The sequence below is a fragment of the Nesoenas mayeri genome (assembly GCF_963082525.1).
Source record: "Nesoenas mayeri genome assembly, chromosome: 6".
Lineage (NCBI taxonomy): Eukaryota > Metazoa > Chordata > Aves > Columbiformes > Columbidae > Nesoenas > Nesoenas mayeri.
In genome coordinates this window covers 23,765,442-23,779,492 of record NC_137545.1, presented here as the reverse complement: position 1 = coordinate 23,779,492, position 14,051 = coordinate 23,765,442, and the positions used below count along the sequence as shown (strand labels likewise).

The following is a 14,051-nucleotide window of genomic DNA, read 5'->3' as shown; positions in this document are numbered from 1 at the left end:
CTTTTTGAACTTCACAGATGCATCCAAGAAACAGGAACTGGCCAAGATTTGTTTTAACAAGGACATTTCACCAGGAATTCAGTGCATGGAGCATGCCCTAACAAGCCTCCATCCACATGCTCACTATGTTGTTGGGCAGGATGCTAAGTTGTTTTGGAACCCCCTCTCAAGAATGCCAGCAGTTATACAAGACTGCTGCTGTGGAACAGAGTAGAGATTGCAGCTTCCCATGCGAAGTAAATATTTGCCAATATATCCCCTATCATGGACAAGGCTGATTCTATAAGATCTGTCCTTCATATCAGTGTGATACAAACTACACATGAAATACACACGCATTCACTATAAATGTAAAAATACATCTATTTCTCCAGTTTCTGGTACAATTAAAAAAACACATTATATCATTTCATTTTTAAGTGTAAACCAGAAAGAACAAAAGAACTACTAATCTTTCAGAAATGACTGTGAGTTTTCAGTTCCTTCACCTTTTAAGTTGCTTCTGGTTCTCACTGTATGGAGGCCCAGATTCTGCTGGCATTTTCTCTCCCGGAACCAGGTGCCTCATTGACTCAGATGTCAGCAACAAAAGCCAATGACTTCTGGAAATGAGCAAAGCACAGTGTGCCCTGCTACAGCTACCAACACCTGTCCTGCTTACAAGATTGTATAAGGCAGGGGAATAGGGACTTGCTCAGGAGAAGACCCATGACTTCCACAAGGTCAGAAAGTCCTGGGAGACAGCACACACAGAACCTGGCTTCGATTAGCTTGTTAAAGCCAGCGTACAAGGATGAACTCCAAAACCTCCACCTGTCCAGCAAGAATAATGTCAGCTTCTTGTTTTTCACTCGAGAATCAAATTTCCTTCCCCAGTGTTATGCTTCAGGCAGGGTAATTTTTCCACATGCTTTCTAGGATTCAGGGATCTCATTATGAAACACACCTAAGGAGTCAATGGGAAATCAGATGCCAAGTGCTGCTTTCCACAGATGAAAGACTGTCTCATGCCAAGCTCTCTAATGGAAAGCTACGTATGGAGCTCACATTTTGCTTACGTGGTTTCCCTTCCATTATGTTCCCTCACATGCTGTGCTCTGAGCAAGCTGCAGGAAAAAAAGGGAACTTATTGGAAAAATTCCCCATTTCAGTGTTTCCCAAGATGCTAAGCAGGATCTATTCAGCCTCCTGAAATCAGTTTCTATAGTTCAAAAGTAGTTTGCTGAGAAAAACATTAGCAGTAGAGGAAGAGAAACTCCTTTTTCTCTCTCGTACATCTGTGTGGCAAAGGATTGCTACCTACAACAGCAGGACTCCTGACCTGATGCTGCTTGAGAAATGTTCCCTTGCGATGGGCTTTGCATGCTGGTGGAGTGCTGTTGTGCGGTCATCTCAACCATGGTAGTGCCTGTTGTTTGAATGAGGCCAGACAGGATGAGGCAAGCCTGGCAGGCACGTTTACCAGGCTTGTCCCAGCCACCTGCTGAATCCCCAAGACTCCTGCACGCTGCACACATCTCCTGACTGCCCCAAGAGTGCTGGCAGCACTCCAACAACCAACACCGCAACTCAGGCTGGTGTTGCCTCAGAGTGTCAAAAGAAGCAAGCATTTCCACGCCCAAGCCAAAATGAGCAGGGAGAGAAACTGGAGGGGAAGGAGCTGCCCACCAAGCAGAGGATGTACAAACAACTCTGCAGGTCCTGGTGGGGAGCTGCCAGGCAGGGGTCACTGGCCAGTCTAGGACAGGCTGCCGTTGCCATGGTCTGCTCAACTGAACGGGGTCAGATCACTTCCTGCTCCATCCTACCACCTTGCTTGGTTCCCCCAGTTTTAATTTCCTTCTCATTCACTGAGTTTAAAATCAGTTGTCATAAAAAGCTTATTGATTCATTCTGCTATTAAGAACTGCCTTTGCCCAAGCTTCTTCCTTCCCTGCAGCATCTGGCACTGCACGGCACTGTGAATAACCAGGTATGGCCAGGTAGAAAACACGTGGCCTAACATTTATATCTTGGAGTCTTTTCCCATGCAAACTGTAGAGCTGCTGTTTGTGCAGTTTGCAGAATTTGAGACTTTATTTGAAAAACATTGCTTGGTTACTCAGGCAACTGATTTGTTTCTAGTATCAACAAGTTACCCCCAGACTAGGTAAAATAATTTCATCCCTGAAAGTTTTCACACACAAGGATGTCTCTTAAAAGATTAAGCCACATAAATAAAAACTCGCTTACATGCAGGAGAAAAAGGCAGAGGTCTGAACGAAGCCCTGTTAATGGAAAGACTGTTGCTGGTTTCAAGAGATCAGTCCTTCCCAGCTGAGCAGATTAGTCCTCCCTAATAAGTCTTGACAGTCCCCCAGGCTCTGTCTATTACTATATTTAGCCACCAATGCTTATACAACATGGACAAGATAGGCAGGCATGGACAGAAGATTAATACCAAGTCCCTAAGGTAGAAGTGTCACAGCACAAGTCATTATCAACAGGAGGGAGAGAGGCTGTGCTTGTCAGCTGATGTGCAGCAATCAGAAAGCACCACCAGCCAGAATTTACAGTGAGATTTTTCTGGAAACTATCATGCAGGTCTTGGTGCACAAGCTTGTGAGTTTGAATTGCACAGTTTCTATGTTCTGACACTGGAAATAACTGGTGAAGACAACTTGTGACCACCTGGAGGCATAGACTGAGCTCGCAGATGTCTCCCCAGAATGTGAGTACAGTCACAAAACCAGAACTCGTGTCTGTTGTTATAGTGAGTAGTAACCATTACATGCATTTGCAGAATAGCTAAGAGAACAAATGAAACACTTGTTTTCAAGTGCACAGACAAGAGAACATGCAGTCCTTTCCTTTCGAGAATGATTTTAACAATTGTTGCTTATCTGAAGAAAATGCTAACTCAGAAATGTTCTTCACAATATCGGGAATCTTTCTCTACTCCTTTATTTTGAATTACTGGCTCATTCATCTAAGAGTTTATCGTGTTTCATTTTCCTGGGGCTTTTACCTATGTTGTGCTAAAATTATGAAGTGCAAGCAATACAAAGAAAGACAATCATGCTGAGAAATCAGCCCCCATTGTACTGGACTACATTCATCTCCTGGCAAAATGCTGGGCAGTTAAGTTTGGAGATGTGCCTCTTTTAGGGCGACATATTAAGGAAGATCTTAAGTTCTCTGCTGACTACCAGACTGAATTATCTCACTGATATTTTTACACAGGATATGAAAAAAGCACTCCTTTTCCATGAAACAAAAGTGCAAAGCCCTGCATGTGCAGGAATAGCACACCTAAGAGGGAGGGATGTGATGTGTTTGTGCCTGCATATTTGTTCAATTTGTTAACTGAAGACCAGGGGTTTTGCAGCTCTGCAGCTCTTCTATTACTAAAGTTTGTACTTCCTACGAGGCCTGTTGGGTGATCTCTCAGAGCGTTGTCTGAGACATCTAAACCTTCCCCTGCGTGCTACATGAGTGCTGTTTCTGAAGAACTCCAGTCCCCTTGGCAGCTGTTCCTCAGCATGCCTGACAGGTGACGCTCGCCCACTGTAGAGCACTACTTCTGGAGGTTTGCACTGCCAGGACAGTGGTGGATGAAGGAATCCAAACCACACCCAGACCCCAACCCTCAAGCCTACCTGAGGTTCTTTGGCACGACTACCAAAGCAAACTTGCTGTGGGATTAAAACAGTAACAGCCCCCTGCAATGTGGTCTCTGTGTGCTTCAGTTTCCTTTGGTGCAGAGAAGCAGAGGACTGCTGGATTTTGCAGTTGTCTAAGGATCTCAAAGGGCTCTCAGTGTCGTCATGCTGCTTTTCTCTAAAATCAATTGCTTTCATAAAGGCACTTGTCCAGGCATAAGAAGCCAAGCTTTATCCCAAGAGTTCTCAATTTGCCAGGCAAATATCAGAGTTCTAATGGAAAGTAGAATTTGCCTTTAGCTATTTACTGGCTACATTAGTAACCAGAATTCAATATTTATGAAGATATATCAATACTTGTGAAATACCACTCTGACATTTTCCCTGAAAACACGCTCTTTGCCACTCCCGGCAGCTATTTCTACATCAATATGCCCCTGGAAGAAAAATGGCTTTTGTAGTGTTCCACAATTATCAAACAAGACATATTTTGCATAACATTTTACATTGACAGAACTAGACAATGTTCTTGGAAGAAAATTCTAACTGCGACTATCTCCTTTGAGTCTCACATAGACTCCTTCCAGCAGCAATGGCATCATCTAGCAAAATAAACACTGGCAGAAGGCTCCAGCAGAGCAAAACCCACCATGGTGCTCAGCACCAAATGCCCACGTGTTATCAGAGAAGGAGCTCTGGTTCTCAGGGAGAACTAGGCAGTTTGGGATTACAGGCTTAGGAACACTGGCCCAGGGCTGGTAGGGGAGTGAGGAGCAGCAGAGGCTCCACAGGCTGTGCTGCCCTCTCAGGCCCTTATCTTACAGCACTTCTGTGCTAATTATTGTTACCTAAACACAAAACCTAACACTACCCAGAGCAGTCCCAGGTGTTTATCTCACAGGAACTGAGCAGGCATTCTGGCCAAGACTTCTCCACAGAGCCCGGTTTCAAATTTAACCTACTTTCCAGTAGTGCAAGATCACTGCCTGCTGCTTCCTCCCTACAGCACTGCCAAGGAAGCAAGGAAGGTGTGATTTAGAGGTCCTGTTTCCAATTAGGTTAATCTTTTCCCCAAATCTTTAATTATTTCATTTAATTCTGTATTGAGACAAAGGTGAATTGAGTCCTAAAATTATACAGCACTAGCTTGCTGAGATGTGTTGGCATGTGGTTACGAGAGACTGCTGGTAGCAACTACTTTCTCTCTTTGTGTCTAGCTTGGCTCCAAATTCTAAACCAGCAGTTAAAGGAAATGCCATTGCCTGGCACGTCATTGCAAATGGACTGGGTGTATCTATGATCAGCTCCTGCAACATCAGATGGCTACTGAGGCACCCCACTATGTAAAATAAGATCATTAAATGGCAATTAATGTTATCACCTTTTATCATTTATCAGCTATGTGACTGATTTAATTATTTAATGAGAGTCCAACATCCATTCACTATCAGATTCTGAAATTCCTTCCATTCATACTTGGTGAGGTGACAGCAAAATTTAGAAACAGAATAAATCCAAATCACTATATGAACTCAGTAGGAATAAGAACACCAGACGAGCTCTAGCAACCAGGCCTAATACAGTGGGTTTCCTTTAATATTCAGTCTGCTTCTGTGCTACAGATTAGAAAAGCAGCCTGGGTGGCATCATACAGGCAGACACAGAGAATCATCCTCCTTCCCAGTAGAATTTCTGTCTCCAGTATTAGCACAAATAATCACCAACGTCCACCAAAAACCTCAGACACTACTGTGAGAAGTGGTACAGTCATTCCTTTCACTCTGAATTATATTGAAAGAATGGAGCTGACTAGAAAGACCGCTCAGCAAGGCTTGAAAACAGTGGAAATCTATTGAAAAGGAGGAATGGTGAGGTTTTGCCAAGGAACATATTATTCATGAATCCTGACCACATGGTACCCATGCTCTTCCCTAACTCAGAGTGAGCTGGAAGGGCCACCAGCAGAAATAAAGCCCCTCACAGGAATTGTATCTGAGGAAGCTGGGGGGTTGGCTGAGCACATTTGCTTCATTTTCTATATCACTAATGTATTTGCTTGTAGCTCTCACTTTCAGACTCAGTGCACATAGTGATTCTGGCTTCCATACTATCTCTTATAATTTACTGGCTCATCAGAGACAGTCGCAGAGTGAGAAACCTGAGTGGAAAGCATGTCTTTATAACCGGCTGTGACACTGGACTTGGAAACTCATTGGCTAAATGGCTTGACAAAAGGGGATTTTGTGTCATTGCTGCATGTTCCACAGTAAAAGGAGGCCAAGAGCTACGGTCCTGCTCCTCACTCTCCCTGAAGACAGTGAAACTGAACTTAGCTGACCCCAACAGCATTGCCAAGGCTGTAGTGTTTGTGACTGAAGAGACAGCCGGCAAGGGTAAGTGACAAGGTAACTTCTCAGAAAAATGATTCAATATAACCAAACCTGGTCTAGCTAAAAGTTCTGTTGCCTCTCCACTCTCTGCAGACGCATTTTTCATCTTACTGATGAAACACATCTGCTCTTCAGTTCTGTTATTTCTCAGTTCAAAGAGCTTTTCTCAAGCAATGCTTTTGGGCTTCCTCTTGCTTTCACCAATAGGGTACCTAAAAATCTAGTTGCTCAGTCTATTAGAACCAGATCATTCCCAAGTGTGTTTTTCAGACTCGTTTTGGTGCAGTAGAAGAATCCCAGCGTGGCGGGGGGAGGTGCTAACTGGTACCAGAAAGGACTTTCTTGACAATAAAGCCAGCCCACCGAACTAAAAATGGCTGGTGCAAGGCTTCTTCAGCCCTCCTCTAGTACACCCAAGAGTGTTTTTGCATGGCTGAATAAGTGCAGCTTTTGCAATGCACACGACAACTGCACTGACTGTAACAGTTAAACATTTGCCATTTCAGCCAGTTTTCTTAGAGTTGTTACACAGGGAACTCTCACTACTGCTATCATATACCTCTGAGCACTTGTCTCTAAGAAGAAGAGTTTGTCCTTGGATACCCATGAATGAAATTAAAAACAAGACTTAAGTCTCGGTTTTGCCAAAGGTTGATAAAAAGATCTGCATAGTAAATATATTCAACTGTGGCAATGTATGTTTCTCTCTCAGCACTGATAGCTCAGACTAGACATTAAGGGCTGCCAAAGGGGATCACAGTACTGCAACTACCAGCTGAATCACACAGTTGCGCCAAATATTCAGTAGGCTTGTTAATTAACTAACTAGCTAAAACAGCAAAACATTTCTCCTCAAAGCTTATAAAACTGTGTTGGCCTCATCATAAGGGTTCCAGACCATTCCTGAATGCAGTGATTGAGGGCAAGGACAACATAACTATAAGTGCTTACCTTCTCAAGCAGGCCCCTGCTTCCAGTTTGTGGAGAGCCACACGTTCTCGGTCGCGGTAACCGCTGCTAACGCTGCCACCTCAGTCTCAGAAACTCCTTACAGAGGCTGAGTGCTGGACTTTCAGCCTCGCCCTTCAGGCACAGGCTGTCCTCAGCAAACTCTTGGAAGCGTCACTATTTATCTAAAGTTCTTCAAGTAATTTATAAGGTAATAAAGCAGCATTATCAATACACAGGGTTAAGCTAATGTTTTTAGAAGCATTGATTCTGCATGTCTGGTTCAGACCTTTAGACCCCAAACCAGAAAAATCAGTCTCTCCACTTTTATGTAGACTATTTGATTTTCACAAGACTGTAAGTTCATATTAGGAACTCACGTATTTGAGAGGTCTGGATCGTAAAGCCCAGTATGGTGGCCCATATTTCCAACCAAAATAGTTTTCCTTTAATACTTTACCCGTGCTTTTTTAGAGTCATTGCCTAAGCTCTTCAGCAAATTTTGCCAGGTGTACAGAATAGATCTTACAAGCAAACCCCAAACAACTGTATTGATCTCACTGAAATTTTTGCAGACTATGTGCTTTGTTCTCAGTGCTACATATGAAACTCTAGAGTAAGATATTGCCACATACCAAAATAAATGGGTTTGTAATCCTCTCAGGGCTTTTTGGCTTGGTGACCAATGCTGAAGGAACAGCACCTGTAGCACCCACTGACTGGCTGAGGATTGAAGACTTCCACTCGGCGCTGGGTGTTGGTCTCCTGGGACTGATTGAAATCACGCTCAAGCTTCTGCCACTTCTGAAAAAAGCTGAGGGAAGAGTAGTCAATCTAATCAATGCCAAAGGCCTCATGGCTTTTGTAGGGGGTGGCTACAGCCTGTCCAAGTGGGGCATGGAAGCTTTCTCTGACACCTTACGGTGAGTAGATAGAAACACATGCCTGAATCTAAGAACAGGTTCCAGATGTGCTCAGGAAGAGTGACTGTGTGTTTGCCGCTCTCATCTTCTCTCTGGAAATCTTGCCTAAAGGGGGAAAGGAACAGAACAGGATATTGGTCACTTGTTTGGGATTTCAATCTCCAGTACTATGAACAGACCCGCTAGGAAAATGCACTGGGAAAAACTTTCATATCGTGGAGAAACAGCTAACATCCAACTTTCGGGCATGAGAATCCACTGGGTACATGAAAGTAAATCAACAGTATAACCTGATGAGACACCTGGAGGTTCCTGGGCAAGTTGTACTTACCCATTTACAACCCATTTTATTCTGGTCTAATGCTCCACAACAATCTGAGCTGGTAGATTCCAGGCAGCAACCACATTAACAAAGGTACTTGTACCTTCTGAAAATTAAGCTGAGCACACTTAATTGGAGCCAGTTGTGTTGTACTGCCTTGAGAAGGCTAAGGCCTAGCCCAGTGAGTTAAGTCTTCACCAGCACTAGGAAAGATGGTTGCAAACCATTATGAATGGTTACATAAGGAAAGTATAGACCCCAAGAAAATATAATATAACTAAGGGCTAATGTACACGTGATTCATTCCTTTGCACACTTTGAAATGTAGTTGCCTGGGTTTCTTGAGCTGCCCAGCAAGACAAAGAAGTCATTTTCATCCCAAAGGAGTTGCCCTGCAACTCAAAACTACGCAGAGGGGGAACTACGCTACCAGAAAACATGCTAACCTTTATTTCACTAACATTTAATCACTTGACCATAACCATTTAATTATATGATGGAGAACAAAGTTCTAATTCAATAGAAAATTTTTGCTCACTGTTACTTTTTCCCAGGCACTTCAATAATCTGTTTCTGCTGGAAGCTGAAATGATGCAACAGTTTTGAAAGAGTCAAAAGTTTAGTTTGATAATACACAGCTAAGATGCAGCTGGCTGTGGTGTCCTATGCATCAGTCCGACATAAACCACACAGGAAGCTGTGAATCTACCTGACACTGCTTTTTTTCCTTAGAGTTAATTGTCTCCTGCACTTTTATAGGACAGGTACACTGCTACGAAGTCAATTTTAACACCTCAAAATTACTCTGACATTTGAAGATAAGAATCAAAGTCTCAAATATCCATTTATGTGACAGACTTTCAACTTACTTATGTTTAGTGGTTATGCCATAATTGGGTGTTCAGGGATGGTTACTGTTTGGGTTTTTTTTCCGTCTAGGAGAGAGATGCAGCATTTTGGAGTGAAAGTAAGCATTGTTGAGCACAGTTTCTTTAAGGCAGGAGTAGTTACTTCAGATGTCATCGAGAGAGACCTCTTAAGACTTTGGAACAGACTGACTCCTGAAATCAGGGACTCCTATGGAGAAAAATACTTTGTTGAATGTAAGTAGAAAAAGTACTGTATGAAAGTTCAGGGGGAATTTATCAATATATATAAATACCTGAAGTGAGGCTGTAAAGACAAAAGAGAGTATTTTAAGTGGTGCCCACAGACAGGACCTGAGGCAATGGGTACACCCTGAAAAACAAGTTGTTCCTGCTGAACATCAGGAAACATTTTTACTGTGAGGGTGACTAAGCAGTGGCACAGGTTGCCCAGGGAAGCTGATAAGTCTCCAACCTTGGAGATACTCAGAAGACGTCTGGACATGGTCTGGGTCAACCTGGTCTAAGCAACACAGGTTGAGCAGGGGAGGTTGGACCAGAGGTCCCTTCTAACCTCAACCAATCTGTGATTCTGTGAACATTTGCTGGACTTCATTAATGTTCGTTAAGAACCCGTTGCTAACTGTTCTGCACTATGTGTATCTAAGATGAGGCCTGTGTTATTAGTTTCTGTATGAGACTGGTGAGATATGATGTCATGCTACCATCCTTAGTCACCCCATACTTAGAGCTTGAATGCCCAAGGGGAATGAACTGCTATGACCATATGCTAAGTTTATGACTTAGTGATATCTGTGAAGTTGTGCTGCGTCATGTTACACTGACTGTAGGGAGCATCTGGCTCACAATATGGGCCAGAGTGGTTTCTCTTTACCGGGCTTTTGGGTGTTCTTCAGCCTTTCTGGTCTCTGCTCTGCTGTAGCTATACTGCTCTCAGAACTTGTGTCAGTAGTTCAAAGAAAGCCTGAAGCTGTAGCCAAACCTTCAAACATAAATAACCATCTCACAGACAATGTTGCATATAAATGCTTTCAGCTTTATTTTCTTCTTTGCAGATATAAAAGCTCAAAGATCATCAGTGAAAAGCCTGTGTGACACTGATATTTCTAAGGTCATAAAATGCCTGGAACATGCCCTGATGGCAAAGTACCCCAGGACACGATATGGAGCTGGATGGGATGCAAAGTTATTTTGGCTGTTTATGTCCTATGCCCCAAGCTGTTTATCTGACATGCTGCTGTGTATGATGTTTCCAGCTCCAGCAGCTACTGGGAGATCACATCCTGGAGTTCTAATTAACATCTAGTATTAAGCCAATATCAGCTCTGTGGAAATAAATATTCCGTCAAAAGCAGAGGTCGTCTTCTTTATCACATACTAGACTGCTTAAATTCCTTTCAGAAGACATTTTCTCCACCCCTCCTCCCCCACCATCTTACCTGGAATTTCTGAGTTTGCAGACAGGCTTGTAAATCCAGCATGCTTTTGAAGGTAATCTTTTATGCTCAGAAATGTCACCTCTATAGGATCTGCATTCATAAAATATTCAGCTACAAAGTTGGTTAATACTACTTGCCCAATTACAAAAAAAGTAAATAAAAACACAAAAATGATCCATTTTTCAAGTAGACTTCATCAACATATAGGCTGCTAGTGAAAATGAAATGAAACAATGGCCTTACAGAACATCTATTTTATACTTGTATCTTACAGAATGTATTTAGTCAGATTTAGTTATCTATTTCATTGAGGGTTTGCTTATGGTTGTATTCAGGAGTTGCTAAAACTTCACAAGCTTCTGAAAGTAAGACATGAAATCAAATAATAACAAAGCCCAGTTATTGCAATATATTCCAAAAATTACCATTACAGTATTTGAACACATCTAATTACCTGACTGTTCAACTGTGTAGAGATAAAACACAAGCTATTTTACAGATATGCAATTACAGCAAAAAATCAAAACTACATTGTAGTGCTACTACGCAAACACAGTATCCAAACTTATATTTTAATTTTCTTCCTAATATTAGTATAGTTTATGAGGCAAAATATTAAAAATAGTATGCATTCACATTTCTTCCACCCTCAGTGTGCTTTTCAAATTAAAAGGATGATTAATTCACTCATTAGATGAAACAGGTCTTTAGTGGATGTTACAGCAAATTATTTTGACTGTACAAAGAGCAAGTTGAGAATGGCAAAATGTTAGCTGAGGTTACTGTGCCTCTTGTACACTATTTCTATCTGTTAAGCTGCTGATCAGAGGCTCATGAACTGGTGTTCCTAGAGATGTTAAAATTGAAGGGGTAAAGGTTTTATTTGCTAAAGAACTGTGCTGGTGATTAATCATTAATGTGCAATTCAATTAAGCTTACAAAAATACTCTGTGCAGGTCAGAACTCCAAACGTAAGAAAAAGAGTTTCATCACTCTGTGTGTGTGAGGGGGGCGTGTGTGTGTGTGTTTGTACACGTGCAAGAAAGGGACAGAATGTAAAAAGCGTTTAGTAACCTTTATTTCATTGAGGTTCTATTCTCTGGCAAATGGCTTCAAGAATAAATTTATTCTACTTCATTTCATGATAAATGCCTGCAAAGAGATAGTTCTGTCTATCTGGCCTGACAGCTGTAAAGCGAATGTGCATGAAAAACCTTAATGGTATAATTTGTCAGCCCCACAGTGGCAGATTACAGAGAGGTGCTGAAATCCCTAAAAATCAGCCTTCTTTGAAAGAGAATAAGTCCAGAACTCAAGAACCCAAGCAGGGACTGTTTTCATAAGGGAAAAAGAACACAAGTGAAAAAATGAAGTTAAGAATAGAATCTAAAGCTCCTGTTGAACAAAGTACCAAAAATTAAATTTTACATAATCAGAAGGGTGCATTGTGGTATGCTACTGAGAGGAAGAGGCTCTGTTGAAGCTTAGGAATCTTTCACAATCAGGTACGTTAAACAATTAAATCTACATACTGCCTAACTATACAGTGTCCCAGGTATGGTTTTCTTTTACATCTGAAAAGTTTAAGGTCACTCTGATACATGGCTGACATATTAGCAGTTTTCTCCAAAATTCCTTCCAAATCTTTCTGTTGACAAAGCCTATTCACAAAACTGATCCTACTTTTTCTTGTGGTAAGCAGCTGGACCTTGCTTTCTCTCTTACAAAAACATTGTGAATACTTTCCTTAAGAACAACAACCTGCCTTACAAAGAAATCCTTTCTCACGGCCTTACAGATGCATATGCTGCATCCCAGATTCTAAGAAATTTTCTATGCTAAAGCACTCAGATATGAAAGTTAATTGAACCAAGGTTTAATCACTTATGTCAATACTACCTTGATAGTCAGTCTTTCAAAATCAATAATAAGAGTTTCCCGTTTCAAGGACCAGTGTATTTCAGCTGTGTAATGGGGCAGTTTTCACACTTAGAGTGATATGATGTCAGTGGTGGTGCATCAAGAACTTTAGACAGTTGTGGGAAGCAGTAAGTACTATTCTTATTTGACTCTATCTAAAGGACTGTTGTTTTCATCTTAGAGTGCACTGAAGTCTCCACAACTGAAAAAAGTACAGAGAGCCTTGACACAAATTATGGAATAAGATGTGATAAAATAATAAATTTATTTGATTTATTCAGCAGCATCATTTTCCAGTTGTCTTTTCTAATCAAAGTACATTACAAAGGAATTATAAGCATTCTAATTAGAAATAGTATGTATTTTGGGAACTCAGATATAAAACAATCAAATAGCAGAAGTCTCAATGATTATAACTTTAGGAATGTTTAGATTATATGAGTAGCTAGCCAGGAATGTTGAACAACACGTTCCTGCAGTGATACTCAGTTTCCTTAAATGGTTCACGTTGTGGAAACTGTCTTGGCTAATTAATAGAAAAGCTAATAAGATGTAAAGTATATTTCTGACTATAGAAATAACCAGATAACTACAAAGACTGCATTAGTAGAAATTGTTTCCCTTTCTATTAATGTCCATCTCAGGAAATAAATAGTCAATAAAATTAAATTTTCACATTAAAAAACCTGAATAATTTCTTAAATGAACCAATATCTTTCATAGTTTGCTGTTTGGAAATAAGCTGTTGCAGAAATCTAGCTACTTCATTTAATACTTCCAGAGACTCCAGCCAAGAACAGAGCAATTCCATTGATGAGCAAGAGAAAAGCCCATTAAATTTAGTACTTGTGGCACTGCAAATCTAAATATATCAGATCTTTTTAAGAACGCCATTAATGGAATAGTGTTAATGGGAACCTAGAGGAAAAACATGTGTCTTATGAACTGAGAGGAAATTATTTTATCTCAGGCAGTAAAAATATTGTAGGAACAACATTTTGCACAGGTAACTATTCAGCACTGCTGCACTGACTCCTCCATCTGTTGTTTAACACAGATAAACAAAGACACCCTTTCTTACGTACAGTAGTATACAAAATAGGTGGTAAAGATGCCCAGTGCACCAGCAGAAGTTTCAAAAGGTGCTGTTATAAATGTATACTCTAAAGATCCTGTAAATCAGTGATGTCCCCATATTCGTTTTTTTTTTTTTTAGTTTAAGCATTTATATAATGAATTTATCCCTAAAGATACAACCAATTCCATACAGATTTCTACTAGCAACATCACCAACAAGATAATCTTTCAAAAATTTACAAATGTACAATATATTTATAACATTACTTTCAGACAGCTTCAGTGCAAAGATATACATATAGTACATCATGATAATTGTTCATAAAAATAGAAATTGGCATTTGTCAAAAAAAAAAAAGGCATAGTTTCAACATACATCTCCAGCTATTGGCTAAAAGATGTATATATTTTTATAAAGCATTTGAATGTGAACCTTACTCTTCTGTTTATAAAAAATATATGTGCAAATGGATGTGTCTAATTTTCCCTAAATCAGTTACCTAG

The 14,051-nt window shown here is 40.8% G+C and overlaps 1 protein-coding gene across 1 annotated transcript; it reads left to right on the top strand.

Annotated features, from left to right (window-relative positions):
- Nucleotides 1-2,695: 2,695 nt before the first annotated feature.
- Nucleotides 2,696-10,417, top strand: DHRS9 (dehydrogenase/reductase 9; the record flags this gene model as incomplete). Its single annotated transcript, XM_080347065.1, has 5 exons — nt 2,696-2,710; nt 5,704-6,034; nt 7,644-7,902; nt 9,164-9,327; nt 10,167-10,417. The coding sequence occupies 5 exons, from the start codon at nt 2,696-2,698 to the stop codon at nt 10,415-10,417; spliced, it is 1,020 nt and encodes a 339-aa protein (XP_080203191.1).
- Nucleotides 10,418-14,051: the final 3,634 nt, after the last annotated feature.